Source organism: Gobius niger (genome assembly GCF_951799975.1).
Source record: "Gobius niger genome assembly, chromosome: 9".
NCBI classification, from domain to species: Eukaryota; Metazoa; Chordata; class Actinopteri; order Gobiiformes; family Gobiidae; genus Gobius; species Gobius niger.
In genome coordinates, this window is record NC_136860.1 from 22,910,072 (window position 1) to 22,935,814 (window position 25,743).

Sequence of the window (25,743 nt, forward strand, 5' to 3'; positions counted from 1 at the left end):
CAAAAAAAAAATAGCTTGCTCTAACACAAATGTTTTAAAAGTCCCGTATGATCGCCTAAAGTTTAATTTATTTAAAATCATATTGCATTGAATCTGCTGAGCGTGGTCAAAAATGATATCCCATTGCGGAAGGTGACGTGTGCGCATGCGCTTGCAATGGTTGCCGTGAGGTGGGAAAATTCATTCATGTTTTTAAAATTAGCACGAATTTTGGCAATCCCAGTTTAGCGAACAAGTCTTAGTCCTAATGAACGATATCCTTGGTTTTAAACGTACTATGTAAGTACCTCTTTAATGTTTTTTTCTTATTTCCACATGTTTTCACTAAAATGTTAATTTCCGTAGTCAGCCAGTCTTCGTTGTACAGCATGAAGATCGCAGTAGAGGGTTGCTGTCATGGTGAACTGGACAAGATTTACGAGACTATAGCTTATCTGGAGCAAAAGGAAGGGATAAAAGTGGATTTACTGCTATGTTGTGGAGACTTCCAAGCCGTGCGGAATGAGGGGGATATGAAGTGTATGGCAATTCCACCCAAATACAGGAGCATACAGACTTTTTACAAGTAAGTTCCTACTATTAAAAGAAAGCATAAACACATTTACTCATACTCATGTTGTCAAAAGCTTAAAGTTCTTTATACTCTAGATATTACTCTGGGGAGAAGAAGGCGCCTTTTCTGACCATTTTCATTGGTGGAAATCATGAAGCGTCAAATCACCTACAAGAGCTCCCTTATGGAGGCTGGGTTGCGCCCAACATTTACTACTTGGGTAAGACCGCCCCAATATCTTTCTTTATATATTTTGTTTGTGTTCTGGAGGTTGATCTGGCTGTCTATGCTGCTTGTTTATAGGTTATGCTGGAGTTGTTCGATACAAAGGCATAAGAATTGGAGGTGCATCTGGGATATTCAAATCCTATGACTTCAGGAAGGGTGAATTGATTGAAAAGAAAATGTGTTAAGTTTTGTAATGCATGCAATAAATATATAAGATTTATATAATCTTTTCTCAGGACACTTTGAATATCCCCCATATAATCCTGAATCACTACGAACTGTTTACCACATCAGAAATATTGATGTTTTTAAACTGAAACAGGTACAATAAGTACAATTTGGTATAATTTTTTTTTTTTTTTGTCTGTATCTTATGAATTTTAAAATATTTTTTCACAGATCCAAATGCCCATGGACATATTTATGAGTCACGATTGGCCACAAGGCATTTATCACTATGGTGATACTGAGACTCTCCTCAAAAAGAAGAAGTTTCTGCGACAGGAGGTGGAATTTAACACTCTTGGAAGTCCTGCTGCTGAAGAGCTTTTGTCTCACCTCCAGCCCAACTACTGGTTCTCGGCACATCTTCACGTCAAATTTGCTGCAGTTATGCAGCATCCAGTAAGAGAACATATGATTATTATTACAGAATATATTAATGCTTGCCAGACGTACTGTGTAGAATAAATAGTGTGTTTGCCCGTGACGTCACTTTTCTGAAGTCAATCATGATGGCGATACTCAACCATGTACTTGCCTATCAAAACAAACTGAACCGCGAAGTGTAAAACAGCAAAATGGTTAAATATTGTTGCGATCTCTGTAGTCACAATAGATCAGACAGAGAAACTACTTTGCAATGTTACCGTTTACCCAGAGTTGTGCAAAATAAGGGAAAGCTGACAGAACAATTGTCTAAATAAAGGAGATGATAGATTGCAAGCCTCAATCAGAATGTGAAGGGGAAAAATCTGGATAACATCCGAATATGCGCAGCTCATTTTGTAGCCGGTATGTGGATTTTACATTAAATTAACAGAGTTAAGCCTATGTGTAAAAAAGTTTACATAACATTTTCACTGAACAAGGTTTATTGCAACATGATCTCTAGTTAGAGGTGGGAAATTTACCAATTCAAAATCACATACATTTCTAAGAGTTTTATGTCAATTTAGTGTAAAGAGCGTATCAAATATTGATGAGAAATGGATTCACTTACGGGAGGCAAGATTGCGAGATCGCCACTTAACAAGCTGGTTTTAATATGTGAGGTTCAGTGTAATAAAACATTTTTTTTTGCATTCAGTCTTTCGTTGAACAACTTGTCAGCTGTGTGAGAAGTTTTGAGTTCCGAACTCGAGCGTTTAATCTCACGTTTTGGTCCAAAATTGATAATCCGTCTTGTTAATTGGCATGAGCTGTATCTCCAGTATGACGGCACATCCGGGTCTGAACCAGATTTGTGATGTCCGTGAAAACACCCTATACATAAGTGTAATTGTTGTTGTGTTGTTTTTTACCAGGTTAAAGGTAACTCTCCACCACGTGTGACAAAGTTTCTTTCATTGGACAAATGTTTACCCCACAGAGACTTCTTACAGGTAATTAAAGATTTCCATTTCATGTTAAAGTTAACATACGGCTACTATGAAACCTTTTTTTTTTTTTTTTTTTTTACTCTCTCTCTCTTCCCCCAGATTGTAGATATTCCAGATAGACCAGGTTCATCAGAAGATGGTCTGGAGTATGATCCTGAGTGGCTTGCTATTCTAAAGGCTACAAACAGTCTGCAGTCAACCTCCCGTCAACTTTGGAATTATCCTGAAAACAATGGTCTACATGAAAAGTAAATACTTAGAAGTTCAGTGCTGATTAGCAACATATGATATGGTGTCTATAATAACATTGAAATTGTGATCTACTTAACAGATGGGACTTCAGGGTTTCAGAAGATGACATGATGCAGGTGGTGGAGGATCTCGGTGGCAAACTCTCCATTCCAAACAACTTCAGCCCAACTCTGCCAGCCTATGATCCTGCAAATCCCCAGCCACACATGAGCCCAAGCTATATTATCAACCCACAAACCACTGAGCTGTGTGCCACTTTAGGCCTTACAGACATTTACGCTCTGGTTGGACAGGGAAGAGGTGAGGTAGGACAAAGTTTTGGTGATTCCAGAGGGGAGGAGGATGAGGCCCACGGTGTAGAAAGTGGAGATGAGCCCAGTGAGTATCCCACAGACACTTCAGCATTGTCAGGCTCTTTCAATCCTGATGAGATCACATTAGAGGATGAATGGGAAGAAGATGAAGAGGAAGTTAAGAATTCAAAGGATTTCACCAAGCCTCCTGCAAGTGGTGGAATCCACACTCCTAACCGCTTGATTCTGCCTGAGCCCAAATCTTTGACATCGCCTGGTGGAACAAGTGACTTGATGAACCTGCCTCCCCCATCACACTCTACCCCAGCCCCGATTCACAGTCAGCCCCAAAATGAAAGTCTTGATGACAGTAATAATGAGGACACCTCAGCAGTTCGAGTGCTAAAGCGTAGCAGTGATGAAGGGGTAAATCCTAGAAAGTGTGGCACTACGCCATTGATAAAACGTAGGAACCAGGATATCTACACAACAGTTGATGATTTAGATGAGAATTAAAACTTTTAATTGTTTTTTACGGTAACATTTTTAGCTTTAGTTTGTGAAAAGAATTTGAATTATTTTTATCAGAACAAAATTGAGCCGTTGTCATAAGTTTTGTAATGTGATCAAATACACATGGGGTTATATCCCACTATTTAGTACCTGCTTTTGTTAAATGCTATGGTATGTATATACATTGAAATAATCCAATTGGAATTTTACTACATGATCAGAAGGTGTTTAAAAATAGGTTTGTTGTAAATTTGTTGTTGAAAACTGGAAAATAAACTCTTAAGCAAATTAATGGATTTGTTGTTTCTTTATATTCATACGAACTGGATGATTAACTCAAAATTTCAAACTGATGAAATGAAATAGATTATAGACATTTTTGCCACTTACTAGACAACAAATCACAAAATTGTAACTATTTATTGCCACCATGATTCTATGTTCACAAACAGCTTATCCAAAAAAACAATGACCAAGTGAGATACAGTATGCGTAGGGAGTCTCCCAATAGACATTTATTACAACTTTATTACAGATTTTCCCCAGATTTTATTTTGATCTGATTAAAAACTAAAAGAACAAAAAATAGAAAGAAATAATCTAGTAGTCCAGTTTGCACATTGATAATCACGAATGAATCGTAATTTTATTATTAATATGAATTTCATTTTCATAACTTAAATGATAAAATAAATTAATAATTTAATATAATTTTCTTTAGGTTGGACATATTTCATATGGATCATTTTTGTAAGTGAAGTTGTTGCCAGTGTTGTATTGTGTTGTATGTGTATAAGCACACAGCACTGTAGTGCTGGGAAACAGGCAGCAATGCAGAATCTGTAAGCAAATGTATTTTGGCCTATTGATGTTTTGTTTCAGTTAACTTCAGATTCTGTCTTTTCAACATGGGATCACTGATTGATGGTTTGCAATTTGCGCAATCAAACTGCTTAGCAATAAATGAACATAACAGGATTACTGTATAACATAAATTGTTTGCAATTAGTGCTATACATCATGCCATGTCTTTCAGTGATTTTAACAGTCACTGTTGCTCACACCACATTGCATTACTTCAGTTAGATGAGGAGATATAATGTAGCTACTTGAACTTCAGTCTTTTTTAGTTTTTCCTCTAAATATGAATTCTTTTGGTGTGAACTCAATGATGAACGTAGGTTTTCAGAGGGTAAAGAATAGAGATGTTGACACATCACATCCACTGTTAGAACTTGACTGCTGAAGGATTGTGGTAGAGCAGCATGAACAGCGTAATACTGCTTTCCATTGGAGAGGTTTAGTTTCCTCCACAACATGCTCGATTCGAGTGTGCGTCTGGATCCTGAAGATTCACTCCCCGATGCCGTGCTGCGTGTGTAGGGTTCTGGGTGTCTGTTTTTGGCATCTTTTTAGCTGCATTGGAATCAAGCGTACAGGATATTAACATCTATAAAAACAGCTAACACATTTTGTTAACTGAAAAAGATCTTACCAATTGCCAGGAATAGTTCATTAACGTTCATGGCTGTCTTGGCCGAGGTTTCCATGAAAAGTAAACCAGTGTCTTCAGAGTAGGTTTGGGCTTCCTATACAACACAGCATAACACCAAAAATTGTGCAGCAATTGCCTTTTTCAAAGGTGAAACGAGGGCAAGTAAACAAAGAAATACATTTTACCTCGTATTCAACTAGTCTTTTTTCTGACAAATCAGCCTTGTTTCCCGCCAGTGCAATCACAATGTTAGGGCTTGCCTGTCTCTGCAATTCCTTAACCCAGGCCTTGGCTCTTTCAAATGTTTCCTGGAAAGCAGTCAGTTGTTCAAATGAGAGAAAAATACATTTTCTTATAAATAATCCTGTCCTCAAGACACTTATCCTGTACCGGTTTGGTGATGTCAAATACTACAATGGCAGCCTGGGCTCCGCGATAATACATGGGTGCCAGGCTGTGATACCGTTCCTGTCCTGCAGTGTCCCAGATCTCAAACTTTACAGTGGTATCATCTAGGCACACGGACTGTGCCAAAAATGCAGCTGAAAAGAATGAATGATTGAAACATGATTGATGACTTGCTTATTAAAATTAAAAGATGTGAACATTAATCATTAAACATGTTTTTAAACAAAAGCAAGTATCCACCTCCTATTGTTGTCTCTTGAAATTCATCAAATTGTCCTTTAACAAAGCGAAGCACCAGACTGGACTTTCCCACTGCCATGTCCCCTAGCAGCACTAACTTGAACTGGCAGATTTTGGTCTGTGGCAATGCGCCATTGGAGCGGCCTCCACTCCCTCTGGAGCTCATACTGACCAGAGTAAGAGCTTCCTCCTGGGGTGGAGACAGGTACTGCTGTGCTACTGCTCACTGGCAATTCTTCCAAGGTGAAGGGGCACAATAATATTTCTTTCTCAGTAGTTGTGTTGCTCTTTTTCAAATCCTGTGGAAGGAATCACAAATATGTATAAGTTCTATGCTGATCAAAGTGTGTCTACCGTTATTCATTTGTATGTGTGTGAGATTCTGGTCAAATGGTGATGTACAGTCCACCACCATCAACGACGGCGAACACGCTATATTAAAAATACTTATTCAAATATTGACAGGTAAATGGACAAAAGTAGTTTGCCATTGTATAGCAGCTCCATTAACACCGAAAGATGTGATGCGTCTTACTGTTATCAGTTATTCAACCCTTATCAAGCCTGATTGTGCAAAAAGGACGCGATGACAATTCAACAACAGCAGGTTGTTTTAAAGCTAGTGACATCCTAACAAAAACAAACCTACAGTAAACCGTTCATACAAATATAACGTAATTGTAAAATAAAGAACAGTGACTCGGGCACCTTTTAGGAATAATTCTTTCAGGAGCGAAGTAAACCTCACTTCTCTGTTGACAAATTCGCTGTCAGCTGGTGAACAAAAATGCTACTTCCTGAGAGAGTGCGCATGCGCGGTGTGTCCTGAATCATCCGGGTGAAAATAAAAAAGGCTTTTCTTTGGAAATACATATGTTATTAACGGATAAATATTAGCCTTTGATCAATTTATTTTTATGCATTTATTTTAAGTGCCTTTGATCAACTTATTTTGTAAAAATCCTATAGCCTCCATGCCACTAGAGGCAGCAACGTCGTACAGTACCTTATTACCATGTGAGCAGTAAACATATGATCCATAGACATCCAAGATTACTCTGAATTTCCCATGGCTACAATGCCTGTAACAAATAAGAAGAAACTAGGAAAAGACACTGCGGTGAGTGTTAGCATTTCACGTTTTGTTTGAGTCACAAAAAGATTCAGAAATTGAACATAGTGAGCTTAATGGGCTGAATAATGAGCTAAACTTTTAGGAAAAACACTTTTGAGCTTGTACCAATGTTATTAAGTTGTTTTTCGTCCAAAACATGCCTGGAGCTGTGCTTTGTTTTGTTTGATCAGACATAATGGATGAACTACATGTACATGATCAAAATGTGATTTTGCCACTGAGAGGTGTCACTGTCAAAAACCTGTTTTTTTTAAACCTGAATATTGGGTAATATCTTAATATAAGACTTTTAATAAGGCATTATTTTTTATTTATTTGCTTATAGGTACAAGGGACCAATGACAGTAGTGTAGTGAGCAAAGTGTCTGCTGCTGCTCAAGGCTACTTTCAGGATGTCTACCTACAGCACTTTGTGTGTAAAGTGGCAAGAAGAGCTCCACTCATCAACAGGTTTAAGAAATTAATATTATGATGAAGGTCCTTGTTAACTGTATTACTCACCTATAATAATAATTTAAAAAATGAACTGCAGGGGCTACTATGTCCGTTGGAGAGCTGTGGACCACTGTGTAAGAAGATTTCTTGAAATAACTGCACATTGTTCAAAAAGACAGGCAAGTTGGCATTTTTCTTTATTGTAGCTATTATTAAAACGTCTTTATTGTAAAGAATGTATATTTTTTAAATGAATATTTTTTATGTGTTGCAGATTTTGTCCTTAGGTGCAGGATTCGACTCTCTGTATTTTAGGCTACATTCCAATGGAGTCCTCACTAGCGCTATAGTGTTTGAGGTTGATTTTCCAGATGTTGCCCGACGTAAATCTGCACTGATAAACTCAAACAACATTCTTAGAGAAATGCTTGATTCTGATGGTCAATCCCCTCAAGGTTTGTTAATGCCTTAATACAGAGTTGTTATTGTTCACCATGATGTATTTTCTCACTTATCAAATTGATTTCGCAGAGCCTTTGTATTTATCCAGCTCACAATTCAGGCTGCTCGGTGTGGATGTGAGAGCGCTTTCCCAAATGGAAAAAGCACTTGAATCATCAGGTTTTGAATGGAAGGCTCCAACACTCATTTTATCAGAAGTTGTGCTTACATATATGGAAACTAAGTGGTTAGTAGCAGCAGTAAAATTGATGCTTTGTTTGATTAAATCAAATAAGAAGGTTTGTTTTCTAGGTCGGATGCCGTCATCCGCTGGACAGCAGATCATCTACCTCAGTCAGTGTTTTTACTTTATGAACAAATTCATCCCTCCGATCCATTTGGTCAAATCATGCAAGATCATTTTCGAAAATTGAATTCAACTCTCTATGCCGTGCAACAATATCCAGATGTTGAAGCACAGCGACGCCGCTTCCTTGAAAATGTAAGTATGCCAGACAGATTGTAATCAGATTCTAATCCTGTTATTAATATTCTTTGTTGTTAGAGCTGGGAGCAGTGTGGCTGTTTGGACATGAATAGCTTCTACTTTGGGCTGGTGCCTGAGGTGGAAAAACTGAAAATAGAAAACCTGGAGCCATTTGATGAATATGAGGTGAGTTTTTGCCATCTTTCAATGTACGGCTTTTTACAAATAACACAATTTAAAATGATAATATATGTGTATATGTATACTACATAAACTGTGTGTATTCCAATCCCTGTTGTTATTATAGTTATGTCGGTGTTTGTCCATGCATATTTTAGATTGCACAATAATGTAATAAAACATGTTTCCCTTAAAGGAGTGGAACCAAAAATGTTCTCATTACTTCATCCTTACTGCGTCTCAAGGGTCTTTGGCAGCTCATGAAATACTGTCACAACCAGGTACTAATCCTAACATTACTATAGTTTTATTAAAAGTTCTTGTGATTTATAAGGTTGTTATATGTTTAATTTTGTTTTGATTTTTTTTAGTATCTCCTCTGGCAACCACTGGTCTTTCTTTTAGTCCCATACCCCTACCTGTGAGGACTGTGCCAGTTCACACTGAGGGGCTGGGGATGGGATCTGTTTCTCTTGGGCCAAATGTTATACTTCTGACTGGAGGATCCAGCAAAGGCGGCAGGGAAGCACGTACAGGATTGCTACTGAAAAACAAAAACAATTGGAAATTTATCAAAGTGGCATCTGAGGATTTAGGTGATTTATTTTTCTACATTGTGTGTAAGATGTCATAGTGGTGTAATGTTTTCTGTTAACTATTTTCTTACAGGTGTCCGTCTATACCACGCTGTGTCAGCTATTCCAGGACAAGCTGCTATTGTCCTAGGCGGTCGTACCTCTCCCCTTAATCCGGTCAAAAGCATATGCAAGTTGACTATGGATCCATGCTGTACTCTTGACTTGGACAGTCAAGACGATGATATAATATTCAAAGTAGAGGAGGTTGTGTGTGGTGGTAAACCTTCTGGACCAAGATGGAGACACACCATGACTTTGCTCCGCCATCAAGGCAATGATCGTATTCATTTGTTCAATCATTCATTCATTTACTTTTATTATTTGTTTGATTTTAAAAGATTTTTCCCATTGCAGGAAAAGACTACCTTTTTGTTTTTGGTGGCAAGAATGGCTCACTGGAGGTACTTGGAGACGTCAGCTTCATGGATCTAAACCAGAATCTATGGACTGAGGTCAGATCCGTTTGTGTGTTGTGAAAATATGTTGGCCACTATGTAAAAGTTAAATGTAGGATTGCATTTTTATAGGTGGCAATAGAGGGAGCAGCCCCAGAAGCACGTTTCTCTCATTCAGCGTGTCCATATCAAGGAGGGGTGGTGATATTTGGGGGTTTGAGCAGAAGAGGACTTCCACTTGGAGACACAACACTGCTAAAACCAACTGACAGTGGCTTTTCCTGGGAGCAACTAGATATAACCCCCCCTCCTGCTGCAAGGTTTGTTGAGCACAGACCTGTTTTTATTGAAAATGTCTTCAACACACGGTTTGTTTTCTAGGTACTCCCACTCTGCCCATGTGATTGGAGATAAACTACTTGTGGTTGGTGGAGTTTGGCTTCATTCACATGTACCAGGTCTAGCAGTGATCGACCTCAAAACACAGAGCAGCATGGAGTATCGCCTAGACACGGTATAGTGCTCATTCTTACACAGCCTCTCAGCATCAGGCCACATACACATGCAACAATTAATTATGTTTTTTATGTGTAGACCACTGTGCCCTGGCCTCTGATGCTCCACTCATTCTGCTCTGAGCTTACGGACTCAAAAAAAGAGTTGCTGCTGATTGGAGGAGGAGGAAACTGTTTTTCTTTTGGGACTCACTTAAACCCACAGCCTGTCATTGTGGATCTCAGACCTATAGGCAGCTTGGTTGAGTAAAATACGGTCTATATTAGACAAATAAAATATACTTTTATACTTTTTGAGTATAAATAACCATACAAAGTTACTATATGCATATTGGATTGTTTTATTTTATTTTTTCTGAGACCTCAAACAAAAATATTCAAATTTTTACAGTCATTTCATTGAACAAAATAAATGTTTTTGTGAAGATTGCTCATTCTGTGAAGCGCCTGAAAGACTGGACCACAGCACTGGCAGCACCCCAGTCGACAGGTTTGCGATACTCCCCTTTTTCAAGGAAGTATTGACGGCCACGGTAGTTGGAGTGCTCATAGAAAACCCACCAGCCGTCAAACACCTTGCAGGAGTTGACCTCTCTCCAGCGGAACTTCTCTAGAAGTGAGGGGCAGTCGTCTGTGGCTTCGAAGGCTTGGCCCCCAAAGTCTGCCTTCTCATACAGCTGCATCTTGTAGGAGGTTTCACTGGTCTGGAGAGGCCATTTATCATGGAGTGGTAAGTTAATGCAGAGCAGTAGCATTGATGGTAGACAGATTAATAATGAGATTTAAATGGGGAAAAAAATATGTCTTTGTATAGATTTCTTGTTGCCTTGGCTCAAAGTTAATTTGACTTCCCATGTCCATGTATTTGTCATAATCAAGAGCATTAGCTTTGGACCAACAATCAAACTCTGATTGTTGTCAAACACTGATGACCATACAGCTCGAGTAATCATATTGATCTTTGTTAGTCAAAAGTTGCCTGGGGCTGTAGGTCAGATCATGTTTGCCTGACCAAAGCTACATCATTCAGATTGATCCTGGCAAATGGGAATCATTAGAAGTCATCACTTCCATAAGATTGATTTTCTCAGCTAAACCAAAGAATTACATGTATAAAACTAAGATAGACTTAACTTAAGAAATTTTAGGCACTTTAAACAACATTACCATTGCTTGACTTACAAAGTGGATCATCTTGCAGGAGCTGATGCGGTCATTGACACCCATCCAGCGCTGGTACTCAGGATATTCCCCTCTTTTCACGACATACTGGTAGCCCATGTAGTTCGGCCTCTCGTACACCACCCAGGCTCCACTCTCCACCCGGATGGAGTTGCACCGGCTCAAGTAGGCTTGGAAGTCCGAGCAGTTACTGTCACACTCATACCGACGGCCCTGGAAGTTTTTGTCCTCATAAAAGACAATCTGGAAAACAATACCTTTGTTAGTATTATACTAATAACCCAGTTAGTTTTAATTGCTCATGTTTAAAGGTAAATTCTCCAATCAGCTCTAACTCACTCGGCCCATGTTGAGATATTTTAGGATAGCGTTGTCGATAGTGGTCCCCTGAGGTCTCAGTATTGTCCAAGCTCGAGGCCAGTCCCTTTTATACCCACGCTTCCCCACATTTATAAACAGTTAGGAGGGAGGGGGCAAAAGAGGAACAATTGCTTTGTCATGAAAATGAGATCCAAAAATTGAGTCAGTGATTCTAGCGCTATTCAGTTTTTCCAGAAACACGAGGAAGGATTACGGCATAAAGGCCAGGCATGGTGCGCGTCCACTGACCCCACTTCTGTACTGGCTGGTACATTACAGCGCTGGCCAACCCCACGCTTTTCACCCAGCTGCACCAAAATGCCCTGGCACCACACCACTAAACTGACTCATGACTCTAGCCTTTTGATGAAACAATCATATTTATGTTGATTTTGTCATTTGTATTATACCATTGAACTGGGTTAGGGTTCCATTTTTATTATTATTATTAATATTTTTTCACCAAAACCATAATCATGCAATCATTGGTTTAATACAATGTTAAGGTATTTGACCGGTTTGTGATAAACGAAGAATGCACCTTCTCTACAATGTGCAAGATCTACCTGAGCAGAAGATGTTCTTGTCTAGAGGGGAGTATGTGCTCTGGACATTGAAAGGCAGAAGAAAAGGTGTCAATGGAAATGTTGGCAACAAAATAAAAATATGAATACAAAATTGTTACAAAAAGGAAGTGCAATTTATTGTAGAACATAACTCTCAATTAATTTATAACAATATGGGGGTGCCTGTCCTGAACGGATATTAACTACTGTTAAATCCAGTACAAGTGTGAGTTGGGGGGGGGGGGAAGCAATTTCCCTGACCCTTCATATAAAAAGTATATGAACACATTACAATATTTACTTACATTCCATATCAGCCAACTCAGAATCTTTATTTCTGAATCATTGTAACTATCTGTTATACATATGTTAATACTAACATTAACATTTCTTCTATATTTTCCCCCATGGTGTTTGTTGTATGTACAATTTAACAGAGACCAATTACGCGTGGCATAATTAACTCAAGTTTGTCCACTATCGAAAATATATAGTCTATTTCAGAAGTCTGTGTCTATGGTCTACACCAGCCTTTAATAACTACAACTTTATCAAATGTTTGGAGAACTGGGGGTACCATGAGAGAGCAAGCTCGTGTTCATTGTACATTTCTTAATAAGTTGCAGTGGACTGTCCGTTTGCTTGACTATTTCTGATAATGGCATCATCACTAGCTTTGAAAGAATCAGTCTCTTGGGTGCTCAAAATCTTCTGTGTTGTTAAGACCGATGGTATGAGACCGTCCAGTTCTTGTCGGTGTCCAGTTTCTAAGAGCCACTCGTGAAACTTCATTTCCACCAGCTCCTGGAACTGACCCCTCTGCTCCCTTAAGAAACAAACAAAACAAAAGAGGTTCAATCAGGAATAATGAAATATTAAACAGGTTTAAGTCTCATTTGACTCTTGCTTGGTTTGTTTGTTTTTTTGTTCATAAAAAGGTTATTTACTTTACTTGTAAAATGCTCTAATAAAAGCATTTCATGTGAGTGCCTTTTCTTCCTGCAGTCATAACCTTTTTGTTTCTGTAATTTGTAACATGTGACCTTTATAAGATGTGTATGGCTGGGTGCTTGTTAAAAGGTACATATATTTACATGACAGAAGTGGCACAGGAGAACATGGTGAGTTAAGTCAAGACAGTAGCTACAAGTCTCCAGTTAGAAAGTATGGGATTGATTGATTACCTGTCCCAATTGAAATAAATATATATATACATTTGCTGTGAAAACAGGTCACTAAAAACCACCACATATGGGTATCTTACTTGTTAAGTCGGGCCTCTGTCACAGTCTTATGCCATGTCCGTATCCTCTTGTTCTTCTCATCCACTGTTGCCTGGTACAAGGGTGGCAGTCCTCCAGGAATCTCACATGTGTCCCCCTCCATTTCAAAAGGCACAACCAGTGTGTGAAACTCTGCTTGAGGAATCAGGCGGTAGCAGACTGACTCCATGTTGGTTGTCGTATTGCATTGGGATGCATTTAAAAGGCCTTCAGTCCCCAAAACCAAGGGTTGATCCCAGAGATTTGGGACTACAGCTAGGCCCACGCTTGCCATGTGATCCTCCAAGGAAGGGTAGAAAGTATGATACGGCCCAAATGTGATGTCTGTGTTTCCAGGAAGTAGCAAAGGTCGTGTCGGGGTCAAGATAAAAGCAGTGCAATGTGAAGATGCCCCAAAGGCTACTCTTCCAGCTACACACACCACTTTCACATTCTCACAACTATGAATGTGCACTGTCGTCTCGACTGGACCAAGGACAACAGTGCAGTCACGGCACTTGTCCACGGTCACAGACCTTTCAAAAAGAAATGCAATTCTTAATATCGAAAATTACAAGAGCAAACTGCAAATTTTAATAGTGACCTTTACCTTAGAGGTGAGAGGAGGTATATGAAGGACTCCGCACATCTATGTATCTTGATGTTGGTACCTGTTAACTTTTCTGAAGTTTTGGCAAGTGTTTGTTTGAGCACCTGGGACATCGAAATAATTTTACTGCCAGGAGGTGCAGTGTGTGTATTTCGGGCGATTTTGGCTCTCTTCATAGCTCCCTCAACTACAACACAAAAAGTTGTTTATAAACCCACATACAACATTTTAAAATATATATATATTACAAGAAAAAGATCACCTTGCTGGGCCCATGCAAGTTTTTTCCCCGAGTGCTGGCATGCGGTGACCCCAAAAGGGTTGAGAGTGAGGTTTTGTTGAAGACACGAGAGAAGCTTATGAAAAGGGAAAGAACGGCTTTTGGCACAGTAACCAGTCTGTGCCTGAAGAGGGCCCTTTGTCAAAAGTCGATAAACAGGCTGGACAGCTGAGCCTTGAGAAGTAGAGCCTTCTAAGAGAAGACTTAAACTTCGCACTGCATCTAGAGATATCTGCAACAACACATCAGATGATCTGTAAATTGTGTCATTTGAAATGAATTTTGTTAACATTTTGAGCAGTCGAACCTGGCAATCTCTCTGGGCCTGTCCAGAGTGTGGCAGTTGACTTGGCTCTACTAGCAGCTCCAGAATTTCGGCAAGATGGCTGTGTACAAATGAAAGGTGTGCCTGATCATCCCAATTCTAGGAATAAGAATCAAAGACATTTAAACATCATGTTTATAATCAAAAACTAGTTTAGTCAAAAATGGGCTAACCTTGTTTTGGGAGCATGTCTTGCTCTCACGTTCTGATGCTGATGGAGAGGGGGAGCGAGTTCGTTGACTGGGCCACTCTTCAACGATTAATGAAGAACGTAAAGACACACGGTTTAATTGTTGGATAAATAGAAAGATGATGAACTGCAGTGTGTCCACTGACAACTGGAGAGGAAAAATAGTTCGTTAAACTCGTTTAACACGCATTACTCTGCTGAATCAGTTAAAGTCAGTGTAGTGTTATAAGAGCTGCTTCCGGATCAATGAATATCACTCCAACCAGGCCATACTAACCTTGCTCCTTTGTTGGTCCAGTTCACTTTTCGAGGAACATTGGGACAGACACTCAGCCCTTTCAAGTCTTTTCTCAGACGTATGGCCAATCAGAAGATCAAATGTCTCGAAGTAGAGCCATGCAAGGTCTTCTGGAAGTTGTAACTTTCCACACGCAATATGCCTCCACATTGGCCATTGCAAAAGAGGACAGCAACCTTCCCTTGTCCGCACATATGTTCCCATCTTACGAAGATAGTGTGGGCCAAGCTTGGAAGAAGGCGCCACCTGTAACAAAATTCAGTGTAATTCAACTAGTCAGTAGACCACTTATTAGAGGATCATTTCAACAGCTATCGGGGATCTTAAGAGCACAAACAAACAAACAAACAAACAAACAAACAAACAAACCTGTAGAGCACCCAACATAAAGGGTTCCATGCGTGGCCAAATGCTTATATCTTCTGTCTCCATCTCTGTTGTCAAAAAGAAGGCAATGAGATTAATACACACAAACAGATTTAATAACATTACACTACCTTCATATGGGTCTGGTTAAAATACTACCTTTAACTTTAACAACAATGATTCTGCTAAACCAACAAAACAAAGCCTCTTGATGTAGACTTCCTTGGTAACAAGAAACCCGCGATACTAACACACGATGATGACAAATCGGTCATATGTGGGTTATAATTTGGACAAAACTCTGCAGAACATAACATAATTAACATGGTTGGAAGGTTTTGAACTTTTAAGTACACTTTTCATTAGCTGATTGCTAGCATAGCAGCAAGGAGTGAGTGAACAACTTTTATTTTTTACCTCAGCTGATCTCGCGTGCCTCGTTCCGTGTGTTGTTGTTTTTTCCCCCCGAAATGACAATTTTAATTTATTAGCGATAGCGAATCATTCTGACGGTTTGTTTTGGTAGGACGCGTAGTCAACCGTGCACATATGCCCTTCTGCCTTCTTCCTATTTGGCGCCCTGCGGCTGGCCTGAGCTAAACTGATGCTCTCAGTGACTGCAGTGGCGCACGCACACCACAGGGGGCGCACTTGAGATTATGAGTGACGCTCTGGTGAAAGCTTTTGATGCGTTTACAAAAGTTAAACAGTATAAAGTTGTAATCCTTGTGCCATAATAATTTACAGTTGCAGCAGCTTTGATAGGCAGCTTGAATTGGTCTTGGTGAAATGGGATAGTGTCTCTTTAATTTTGGTTTAGGGGGCGGGACTTCTTTGACAGCAGGAAGAAGGTTTGTGACTGGTAGCAGGAGCCAGCTTCAAAAGCCGGTGGATCGGTTGTGGCCCTTTCGTTGAATTGTGTTGGATTTTTGGACCTATGGCTTCGAAAGGGATCAGTCTGCGCTCGCTGTGCTGTTTGCTGCTCTATGTGGTGACAGTGGTGCTCGCGGGGTGAGTGTTTTACTGTAGAGAAGTGAGCTAAAGGCGGTGAAACATCATCTCCAGATGGTACACATGTTCCACTGTGATTGGTTTAGAGGCGCTGTTGGTCTGTGAAGTAACACTCTGTAGCCAGCTGTAAACTCAATAATCTGTGTTACAGTGTTCAAAGCGTGTCTTTTAGCCATTACTTACAACTGCAAGTAGAGTCTAAAACACAAGTAAAAGACCACACTGAATGATCTTGTTAGCTTCAGCTAAAGATAGCAATAGGCTACTGATGTTTTATTAATCACAGGAAAGGCAGAAAGCTGTTCCAGTCTGATCTTTATTGAATGAACTCTTTGACAGTTTTTCGTGTCCATATTCATACGGATCTCTGATTATTTTCATTTTATTGTATTATTACTTTTGTTTTCAGGCGAGATTTTTACCAGATTTTAGGAGTGACCAAGAGTGCATCCATCAGGGACATCAAGAAGGCTTACAGAAAGCTGGCTCTCCAGTTACACCCGGACAGAAACCAGGACGATCCACAGGCTCAAGATAAATTTGCAGATTTAGGGGCTGCGTATGAGGTGAGTAATATTTAACAAAATAGGTTTTCGTCCCCGGAAATGTATTGCACGTGTACTGCAATCTATGCAATTATATATTCATTAAAATGGTGTAAATCTATATCATTACACTGAAGTCTTTGTGTAGAGCTGTTTAGTTATTGTTGATAGAAAAGCTACATTCGCCGCCATTGGCTGGCTAAACTGTGTGGCTGCTTCTGATTGGCTCTGTGCTTGCACAATGTGGAATGAGAAAACCTGGGGTGGATTTTACAAGGGAACTGGATTACGATCATATGGTGTAATTAAAATGTACCGTGGAATACTTATTAAAGAATGTGGGAATCTTTATCTAATATGTGTTTCATTCGACCATTGTAGGTGCTCTCGGATGAGGAGAAAAGGAAACAGTATGATGCTTATGGGGAAGATGGACTAAAGGAGGGTCACCACGGTTCACACAATGATATCTTTTCCAGGTTTGTGTACCTGTAGTTTTGAGAATGCAATTCAACTCAGGGGATTGCTTGGTTCATCTGATTAGAAGTAATTAATGTCTATCTCTTTTATTATTTATATTTTATATTATGTATTTTTTATTACACTCTGTGCAGTTTCTTTGGTGACTTTGGGTTCATGTTCGGAGGAAACCGGCAGCAACAGGACAGAAATATCCCCAGAGGGAATGACATAATACTGGATTTGGAGGTCACACTTGAAGAAGTGTACTCTGGAAATTTTGTTGAGGTGAGTTCAGAGCCCTACTATTGTGTCTTTATTAGAAATGGAAGAGAAAAATAATCTGCTGGTAGTTGCACAGGTTCAAAGTACCCGCACATTGGAATTCTTGTGTGTCTCTCAGGTCTCAAGAACTACAGAACTTACAGAAAACCAGTTTATAGGGTATATAACAGGCATTTCCAACCAGTTGCTCGGGAGCTATCAGTAGCTCGCCAAGCCTCCCCAGGTAGCTCGCCAAAGACTTTCTACAACTCTACACGCTTGATAACAAACTTTTCTGTTCGTTCTGAACATGCTGAACACAATCTGTGAACAGTTGGTTCAATACAGTGAAGTATAAGGACTAAACTCAAGTCACTTTCTTTGAAATACCATCTTGGCAAGTAATTCTTCTGGGTGAACTCCACCTAAGTTGTGTTTTTCACAAGTGTTTTTGAACATAAGTAGCTCTCCGATGGTCATATTTTGTAAAAGTAGCTTGTCGGGTAAAAAAGATTGGAGACCCCTGGTATATAATAATAGCTGCGACATAAATATGTTTTAAGGATACAAAAATGTTAAGAACATTAATCATTCATCTAATCTATTCTGTAGGTCGTACGCAACAAACCCATAGCTAAAGAAGCCCCTGGCAAAAGAAAGTGTAACTGCAGACAGGAGATGAGAACGACGCAGCTGGGGCCAGGCCGTTTCCAAATGACACAAGAGATGGTCTGTGACGAGTGTCCCAATGTCAAGTAAGTCATTCAATGACTGTTTGTTCAACTGGCGGTATAATGTTGAGTCTTTGTTCTTGCCTGTTACTGCCTGTACAGTTGCCACACTGTTTCTGTGTCATTTGCCTGACCTTTCTAGATTGGTGAATGAAGAGCGCACTTTAGAGGTTGAGATTGAACAAGGAGTGAGAGATGAGATGGAGTACCCATTCATTGGAGAAGGTTTGTTTTAAAGCCTTTTCATCCAGGTTAAATCTAATCTAATACATGGTAATGGCATTTTATTTTTATTTTAGGTGAACCTCACATTGACGGAGAACCTGGAGATCTGCGTTTCCGTATTAAAGTTCTAAAGTAAGTGTCGTCACTGGCATATTGATGATGCATAATATAATTTTCTTAAATCCTTGGCCACAGTTTGATTTAATCACTACTGATGTACAATCATGTAGCTTTATGTACTGCCTGGTCAAAAAGAAAGTCGCCACCTGGAGTTGACTTTTATGTCTCATTGCTCAAGTCGGTGTATAGGCCACAAACAAGTTCCTTTCATCTCTCTTTCCTCACCTGGATTTAACGGTTACGGTTGGTCAGGTGACAGGCATATTTCAAGATGACTATGCCAGAATTAATCAGGCTCACATTGTTAAAGAATGGTTCAGGGAGCATGACGCATCATTTTCATACATGCCCACCGCGAAGTCCAGATCTTAAACCCATTGATAATCTTTGGGATGCACTGGAAAAGGCGTTGTGCAGTGGTCACACTCTCACATTAATAATTAACCATCTGCATACAGTACAACACTGGATCTTTTCACATTGCAGAAGCTTATTGAAACTGTGCCACAGCGAATGCTCAAAGCTAAAGGTGGTCCAACTAATTATTAGAGGCTTCGTTTTGGTCAGGTTGTGCATTGTGATCTAAAATCTGGAGTTTAGAAGCATGAGTCCCTTGTGTGTTAATTAACATCTACTGTCCCAACCAAACATATAAATAGAAAATTAACAGAATAATTATTCCCACTGCTTAAGCATAATTATTTCTGATATGAGTCTAAACAACCTGTAACAACCTTTTTTATCTCCTTTAGACATCCAGTGTTTGAACGCAGAGGTGATGACCTATACACAAACGTCACAATCTCACTGGTGGAGGCACTCGTCGGCTTTGAGATGGACATCGTTCATCTGGATGGACACAAGGTCTTTTAACTTTTGCACAATTAAGCCGTTGAAATACTGTATGTGTAAAAATATTCAACTATAAACACAATTCTTTTTTTTCTTTTTTTCTTTTTTTCTTTTTTACAGGTGCACATTATAAGGGACAAAATCACTAAGCCTGGTGCTCGGATGTGGAAGAAAGGAGAGGGGCTGCCAAACTTTGACAACATCAATATTCGTGGCTCCCTCATTATTACATTTGATGTCGAGTTTCCTCAGACGCAGCTGGATGACACACAGAAAGGAGGTGAGCTATTTGACCTGGTCATACATAATCCAAGGCTATATTCAACCTAAAAAACATTTATATAAATATCCATCTCATCTGTTGCAGGAATCCGTAGTATTTTGAAGCAGGGCTCGGTACAAAAGGTTTACAATGGATTACAAGGATATTAACGCCAACACAGACTGGACTGAGTACCTGCCGTCCACAGACCCGCATTGAACTGGAGCGAGTCTGGGATTCTGGCCAGAGTCTATTTATTATTTTCATATTGTTCTCAGGATGGCGCCAATCTCATTTGTTGTATGTTTTGCCTGAAGTAGCACATGCTTTGGTTTTATTTGAAGTGCTACAATCGATAGGATGGATGTTGTACCATCTATGATATGGCATTATACTGTATGTCAGTTGTGAGACATGTGACAAACAATCATCCTTCGGTCCCAAATACAGATTCAGACGTCACAAATTTACATTATTTTTGTTTTTTAGTTGGAAAGTACCCTTTGTTTCAAACAGCCCCTGGACCAGACACTTGGTTCTTTTAAAAATGGTTTTATGAATGTAAAAGAGAACCTCGCCTCTTGTGTTGTAAAATATGTTTCCTCTGGTCAAATTCCTATTCAATAGTACTTTGTAAGAAGACATGTTTGTTTTCAAAGTAAAACACTGCCGCAAGAGTTGACCTCTTAACAGTGGTGTCTTATTAGGATGTGGGCCTTTCTTCCAGTGCCACTGCAATAGATTAGTGTCAGGTGTTTGACACCGCTGCTGATCAAGTTTGACATAGTTTTGTTGCCTCTCATCAAACTGCTACGTTCTGCCTCCTTGTTTTCAGACTCTTTAAATGTGAATTATTTGGCCCTTTTTACAGAGTGTTTTGAGGACTTGGTTATTTGCCAGACAAATAAATATTTGTACAATTTATGTTTGTATATTTTGTGCATGGCGCTACATGTTATCTACAGTCCACCTGCATCTGGTGCCAGATGTTTGACCTTTTATTGAACCAGGAAAGTCCTAATGAGATTCAGAATCTTTGTCAGGTGAATCTAGAGGGAACCTTACTATACATGTTTTAGTGGTAGGGGAAACCAGAATACTTGTAGGAATCCTTGGCATACATGGGTTAATTCCACACAGAACTGTTCCCAGCCCGAGATTCAAACCTGCTGTGAATTACTTCATATTTTACTAATCAGTTGAACTGCTCTAAAGACGCCGAGGCCAAAATAGTGGAAGACTAAAACCTGTGGATTCCCCCAAAGAGCTGGAGAAAGTGTGCATGGAAAGGGAAGTGTGGGTGACTGATCAGACCAGCATCCAGGACCAGGCCCAGATAAAGTGGAAGAAAATGGATGGATGGATGGATGGATGGATGGAAGACCACAGAGTGCAAGGATGGAGTCATAACATTAATTATATGACTAAGTAAGATTATAAATAATTTGTCATTGTTTATGATTGAGCTCATGATTAAGCAAAAGATAATCAACTTATTGATCATGGATTAATCGCAGACTCATCACATCAAATGTTTTGACCTAATGCACTCCTGTATCTAAAAGTTAGAGCACTTGCATTACAAAGTTTCTGAAAAAGTTTGTTAATAAAATGAGCAAATGCTCTAAATTCGAGAGTTTATTGTTGGCCTAGTACTGTACTTAATGATTAATGACATAAATATATAATTTTTTATTTTTTTATAATGAAATAAATACATTACAATAAAGATTATTCACGATTAAAAGTGTGATTAATCTTATTTTAAAAATGTATTGGACTTCCAGGCAGTAAAAAATGATGGTATAAATAAGCTCTTTGGTGAAGGGATTGTCAATGTATACAAATGCATGAAGAACCAAGGCACTCTCTCAAAAATTAATTAAAATGTCTTTATTAATTTGCCAGTGGTGGAAGAAGTACTCAATATTCTTACCTAAATAAAAGTGCAGATACAGGACGTAAGTAAAAGTAGTAAAGGTAAAGTGAAAGTATCTGATTTTTTCTTTAATTTTTTTTTTTACTTAAGTAAAAGTATAAAAGTATGCATTGTCAAATGTACTTTGTAAAAAGAAAAAGTATTTAAGCTTAATGTACAGGATTTTTTTTTTTTTTATCATTTGAATCAAACCAGGTTTAAACGAGTAAACCACTAACTTAGGCCAAAAACAGGAACTAAACCAGGTCTAAACTAGATCTAAACAAGATCTAAAGGGGTAAAACCACTAACTTAGGCCAAAAACAGGAACTAAACCAGGTCTAAACTAGATCTTAACAAGATAACAAGATCTAAAGGGGTAAAACCACTAAACCAAGTCTAAACTGACTAAACCAGTTCATCGTAGAGAGGTCACTTTGAAAACAAAATACTTTTACTTTTTACCCAATTTACAAATGTAGTGGAGTAGAAAGTACAGATACAGGCTCTAAAATGTAGTGAAGTAACAACATAAAAGTACCTATAATTTGTACTTTTGACTTTGTTACTTTCCACTAATGAACATGGCATGTCTAAAATAGACTTAAGTGCCTTGGTTCTTTATGCATTTGTAATACTACTTTATGTTTAGTATACAGTATATGGAGGTTAGCAATGGCTATCCTTAAAGGTGCATTATACAACTTTTTATGTGGGGAAAAAAAAAGGTAATATTTGTGTCTATTTGACCTTGAAGTGATGTTTGGAAGGTATTGTTCCCGGACCCTCTCACCATAAACCATACAAAACAATTGATCCTGGAGCGTCCTAGAGACCACTGTGATGGAAAGTAAAGGCGCCATGCTGACCACTCAGCCGCTGGGTCAAATGGGTCAACTTTCTTTCTTTTTTTTCATCACCTTTTTTTCCACATAAAACGTTGGATAATGCACCATATTCCACATAACATGATATTTTTTTCTCTCCTATAAGCTTCCTTACACATCTAGACTCAGGAGTTTTGGACACTAAGAAGTTATAATGTGAAACTTTCTTTTTAATGCATATTGTATATTATTTTCAGCCCTTTGAGCATAATCTGTTGACAGGGTTGTCTGCCTGGGTGTAGCAGGGGACAGCCACAGTCATCAAGGTTAGTTTATAGTGCGGTGGGTGGTGCACATCTGCCCAGAGGTAATCATGATTCTCTGTTATAATACATAGTCTAAGCCTACTGTTTACCGTGCACTGAGGGTTTGCGTGTGGGGCCAATGTGTATAATGAACTCCCGCAGCGAGAGAGACCAATTGGAGGCTGTGGTGAAGGGAGTTTTCCTGCTTGGCCTACCACAACACCATCATGCTTTGTCAAGAAAAGGAAAAAAGTCTTATTTAATCTTTCAACTATTATTTTTATGTCTATATTTGTACAATTTATGATAGAGAGAGCAATCATAATTATTTATTTGCTTGATTTTTAAATTATAGATTTTTTTTTTTTTCATTCAAGCATAAGCAGTTAATGTAGCCAAACGTTCTCCATCATCCTTATCTCTCCAGCCCACCACAAGAGGGCAGCATCGCTTCATCCACTATACCCTCCAAATCCTAACATTACTGTCCCATCACCAGCGCGTCTCCCACTCGGCCTAAACGCCCTTTATTTTGAAAATTGCGTAAGCGCCTGCAGCGGCACTTGGCTCTCGGTTGTTGATGCAGATAAGTGCTGGGATCACACTTGACCCTGAGAGTAATGACTTGTAAGTGTAGCTGCCGGTTCACAGAGGCACGGGGGGGGCTAAAGTATCGGCCTAATTGAGCAATCTGTGTGTGTGTGTGTGGGTCTGCGTGCAGCCGGTGGCGCCATTGGATGTTATGATCTGCACTGGATCGACTGTGTGCTCTGTTAATGGTGCCTGACCTGGACAAGCAGCGTGGCCCCTCACAAACCTCATCATTTATTACCTTTTTTTTTCTTTTCTTTTTTCTCAGGGATTTCGTATTTTGGCCAGAGTTTGGATGGATTAATTAACGCTTTATTCAAGAACAGTAACAGCTCAATTCATTTAAAAAAAAAAAAAAAAAACAGCATTGATTTTCATTTATTTCCATGAAAAAAATATTTATAGACCAACACGTTTTAATCTTTTGTTGAATTCTTGCATACTTTTGTTTTCAGGGGATTGCACCTAATCACCATTTAGACTGACTAACTTTTATTTGGAAATTTACACTTCATAAAACTGACATTATCCCATCAACCAAAAACATTGAATTGTGTCTGGAAAAACCTGGATAGTGTGGGGGTGAAGATCGCCTGTTGCATAACTCCTTCCTCTAGAAAGCACCAAACCATCATGGATAACTTTTTTTTTGTATGTTATTAATCCCATGAAGTGCCAACACACGCTAGGGCCAGAGAGGACTTACGGAGAGAGGAACGAAGAGGGGAAAAATGGCAGAAAACAGTGTCTGAAATAAGAAATGTTGATAGACAAAGCCTACAATTTGTGGGATCTGAGCATAAAGCAAACAAAGACGAGCTTTTGTAGGGAATAATGCATGTCAGCCGTATCCATAGCCCCGCCGCAGCTTTGAACACTGCTGGGGACGACCATTGCTCCACTGTGACTGTCGTGTTGCTATATTAAAGCCATTCTACCAGCCTCAACTATTCAACAATCGCCTGGTGGGGCTTTCATTATGGCCAGTGTGGGCAGGAAAAAGTGGCTTTGGGGCTTTTTAGATGCAGAAACTGTAAGCCCTCCTGTTAGCGAGGACGAGCTGCTGTTTATGCCAGGGCCTTTTCTGGGACTAAACATAGTCAACTGTCATTACAGATCGCACTCTCTCACCCCCATTCTCTCCCACTCACTTGCATGCATATAACTGGGTCTGAGTATTAGTGAGGTCTTCAAAGAATTCAGAATAAAACAGGTGTATCAGTCAAAATACTTGCAAAATCGATCCATTCTTTCTAACAGCATGTAGTAGCCGGACCCAGAGATAATAGTAAAGGTAAGCAATGACTAAAATAAATAAATGACAATGATGTTTTGGTTCAAGGGTTAATTGCTGCACAAAACTCCCGTCTCAAACATTCTATGGATGTCAACAAGGAAAAGGACCCATATCTCTAAAAGTTACTGTATTTCTCACAGTATTCTTACGTTTTCCGAATACGCCATGTCTTATGTAGTTATTTGAAAAACGCTGATGCCCCTTTTGCAGTCGCCCACATCCTGAGGAACAGAAGAAGAGTGTAGTGGAGTCAGGAGAGGCCAAGTGCAGGACAAACAGGCCACAGACCACCTATCTGGATGAAAGCCACAAGGTTCGGACAGCATTCCTCACATAAGCAGCTAAAGCCTAGAGACTTTACATTGCTGGGTTGTATGTTACAGCAGCCATATGTAAACTTACACACAACCGTAATTTAGGACCTGAGCCAGTGAGCTTAACTCCTGCACCGTCAGATTTTCAACCTAATCCCCATAAAACCTAGTGACAAATGAATGAAAATGTAAGTGATTTTTATCAGTCTATCTTCAGAATATATTTATATTATTTGTTTTTTTTCATATATTGAGTACTGAGTTCAATATTGGGATCAGAAAAAAGATGAGAGGTATAAGATAAAGGTGCAAGAAGCAGTATTTTAGGTATTTTAGTAATTTAGGTTTCTGCAAGTAATAAAATGACATTGAATGCATTATAGCATTCCCCCCAAGTCCCGCTTCACAACATACTTGACCTTCCAAGTACCACACGATATAGATCAACAAACAAAATGCTAAAAATACACACAAACACCACAATAAAGTAAAGTCTAAAAATAGTAACAAAACAGTCATTCTCTTCAGATAATTAAAATAACAGAAGTCCAAAAAAGCAGATGACTCTGGGTACCCCCTGAAGAAGCCCAAGTACCAGTACACGTCCCATAGATTTAAGGCACAACTGTGTTTAGGCCACTGTGCACCGGACATAGCAGCCTTTTAATCAGCGTATCACTGTCAGCGTCTGGCAGAGTCGGTTTCCAGCCATTTAACATAAATAGGTTTCAGGTATTAGAAAAGCACAGCGTGTTTATGAATATGCATTAGTCT

General features: G+C 39.2%; 7 protein-coding genes across 7 annotated transcripts in view; 3 read left to right on the plus strand and 4 right to left on the minus strand.

Annotated features, from left to right (window-relative positions):
• The window catches only part of plcl1 (phospholipase C like 1), a 258,431-nt gene that overhangs the window by 70,171 nt on the left and 162,517 nt on the right, over window positions 1-25,743 (minus strand). The window lies entirely within an intron of this gene.
• On the plus strand, window positions 156-3,659 carry dbr1 (debranching RNA lariats 1). The gene is made up of 9 exons (XM_079563178.1): window positions 156-283; window positions 346-565; window positions 649-773; window positions 857-937; window positions 1,018-1,103; window positions 1,181-1,405; window positions 2,308-2,385; window positions 2,482-2,630; window positions 2,714-3,659. Exons 2-9 carry the CDS (start codon window positions 369-371, stop codon window positions 3,441-3,443), a joined length of 1,671 nt encoding a protein of 556 aa, XP_079419304.1. The 5' UTR covers window positions 156-283; window positions 346-368; the 3' UTR covers window positions 3,444-3,659.
• On the minus strand, window positions 3,919-6,395 carry rab5b (RAB5B, member RAS oncogene family). The gene is made up of 6 exons (XM_079563039.1): window positions 6,292-6,395; window positions 5,584-5,882; window positions 5,326-5,477; window positions 5,121-5,243; window positions 4,936-5,029; window positions 3,919-4,856 (listed from the first exon to the last, which is right to left on the minus strand). Exons 2-6 carry the CDS (start codon window positions 5,747-5,749, stop codon window positions 4,741-4,743), a joined length of 651 nt encoding a protein of 216 aa, XP_079419165.1. The 5' UTR covers window positions 5,750-5,882; window positions 6,292-6,395; the 3' UTR covers window positions 3,919-4,740.
• On the plus strand, window positions 6,580-10,168 carry lcmt2 (leucine carboxyl methyltransferase 2). Its single transcript, XM_079562659.1, has 14 exons — window positions 6,580-6,703; window positions 7,044-7,168; window positions 7,251-7,332; window positions 7,428-7,608; window positions 7,685-7,841; window positions 7,907-8,096; window positions 8,160-8,267; window positions 8,458-8,542; window positions 8,633-8,857; window positions 8,931-9,170; window positions 9,254-9,351; window positions 9,427-9,614; window positions 9,676-9,808; window positions 9,889-10,168. The coding sequence occupies exons 1-14, from the start codon at window positions 6,653-6,655 to the stop codon at window positions 10,057-10,059; spliced, it is 2,034 nt and encodes a 677-aa protein (XP_079418785.1). The 5' UTR covers window positions 6,580-6,652; the 3' UTR covers window positions 10,060-10,168.
• Window positions 10,115-11,762, minus strand: crygs2 (crystallin, gamma S2). The gene is made up of 3 exons (XM_079563805.1): window positions 11,331-11,762; window positions 10,992-11,234; window positions 10,115-10,513 (listed from the first exon to the last, which is right to left on the minus strand). The coding sequence occupies exons 1-3, from the start codon at window positions 11,337-11,339 to the stop codon at window positions 10,241-10,243; spliced, it is 525 nt and encodes a 174-aa protein (XP_079419931.1). The 5' UTR covers window positions 11,340-11,762; the 3' UTR covers window positions 10,115-10,240.
• On the minus strand, window positions 12,314-15,846 carry tbccd1 (TBCC domain containing 1). Its single transcript, XM_079563804.1, has 9 exons — window positions 15,666-15,846; window positions 15,252-15,316; window positions 14,862-15,128; window positions 14,568-14,732; window positions 14,377-14,493; window positions 14,052-14,301; window positions 13,790-13,976; window positions 13,182-13,715; window positions 12,314-12,743 (listed from the first exon to the last, which is right to left on the minus strand). The coding sequence occupies exons 2-9, from the start codon at window positions 15,312-15,314 to the stop codon at window positions 12,530-12,532; spliced, it is 1,797 nt and encodes a 598-aa protein (XP_079419930.1). The 5' UTR covers window positions 15,315-15,316; window positions 15,666-15,846; the 3' UTR covers window positions 12,314-12,529.
• On the plus strand, window positions 16,095-20,757 carry dnajb11 (DnaJ heat shock protein family (Hsp40) member B11). Its single transcript, XM_079563053.1, has 10 exons — window positions 16,095-16,259; window positions 16,669-16,825; window positions 17,186-17,283; window positions 17,419-17,551; window positions 18,140-18,282; window positions 18,401-18,483; window positions 18,558-18,615; window positions 19,356-19,467; window positions 19,576-19,735; window positions 19,823-20,757. Exons 1-10 carry the CDS (start codon window positions 16,186-16,188, stop codon window positions 19,885-19,887), a joined length of 1,083 nt encoding a protein of 360 aa, XP_079419179.1. The 5' UTR covers window positions 16,095-16,185; the 3' UTR covers window positions 19,888-20,757.

Excerpts from the sequence above, each read along its gene's own strand:
- dnajb11 (XM_079563053.1), top strand. The coding sequence starts at position 16,186 with ATGGCTTCGAAAGGGATCAGTCTGCGCTCGCTGTGCTGTTTGCTGCTC. Across the intron at positions 17,552-18,139 it reads ACTCTGGAAATTTTGTTGAG|GTCGTACGCAACAAACCCAT; the intron begins GTGAGTTCAGAG and ends TCTATTCTGTAG. Across the intron at positions 18,484-18,557 it reads GTACCCATTCATTGGAGAAG|GTGAACCTCACATTGACGGA; the intron begins GTTTGTTTTAAA and ends TTTTTATTTTAG.
- rab5b (XM_079563039.1), bottom strand. The coding sequence starts at position 5,749 with ATGAGCTCCAGAGGGAGTGGAGGCCGCTCCAATGGCGCATTGCCACAG. Across the intron at positions 5,478-5,583 it reads TCAAGAGACAACAATAGGAG|CTGCATTTTTGGCACAGTCC; the intron begins GTGGATACTTGC and ends CATTCTTTTCAG. Across the intron at positions 5,244-5,325 it reads TATTTGACATCACCAAACCG|GAAACATTTGAAAGAGCCAA; the intron begins GTACAGGATAAG and ends ACTGCTTTCCAG.
- dbr1 (XM_079563178.1), top strand. The coding sequence starts at position 369 with ATGAAGATCGCAGTAGAGGGTTGCTGTCATGGTGAACTGGACAAGATT. Across the intron at positions 566-648 it reads AGCATACAGACTTTTTACAA|ATATTACTCTGGGGAGAAGA; the intron begins GTAAGTTCCTAC and ends TTTATACTCTAG. Across the intron at positions 1,406-2,307 it reads CTGCAGTTATGCAGCATCCA|GTTAAAGGTAACTCTCCACC; the intron begins GTAAGAGAACAT and ends GTTTTTTACCAG.
- lcmt2 (XM_079562659.1), top strand. The coding sequence starts at position 6,653 with ATGGCTACAATGCCTGTAACAAATAAGAAGAAACTAGGAAAAGACACT. Across the intron at positions 7,609-7,684 it reads TGATGGTCAATCCCCTCAAG|AGCCTTTGTATTTATCCAGC; the intron begins GTTTGTTAATGC and ends TTGATTTCGCAG. Across the intron at positions 9,809-9,888 it reads TGGAGTATCGCCTAGACACG|ACCACTGTGCCCTGGCCTCT; the intron begins GTATAGTGCTCA and ends TTTTATGTGTAG.
- tbccd1 (XM_079563804.1), bottom strand. The coding sequence starts at position 15,314 with ATGGAGACAGAAGATATAAGCATTTGGCCACGCATGGAACCCTTTATG. Across the intron at positions 14,494-14,567 it reads AGACATGCTCCCAAAACAAG|AATTGGGATGATCAGGCACA; the intron begins GTTAGCCCATTT and ends TCTTATTCCTAG. Across the intron at positions 12,744-13,181 it reads ACAGAGGCCCGACTTAACAA|GGAGCAGAGGGGTCAGTTCC; the intron begins GTAAGATACCCA and ends TTGTTTCTTAAG.
- crygs2 (XM_079563805.1), bottom strand. Across the intron at positions 10,514-10,991 it reads CCTGCAAGATGATCCACTTT|ACCAGTGAAACCTCCTACAA; the intron begins GTAAGTCAAGCA and ends TGGCCTCTCCAG.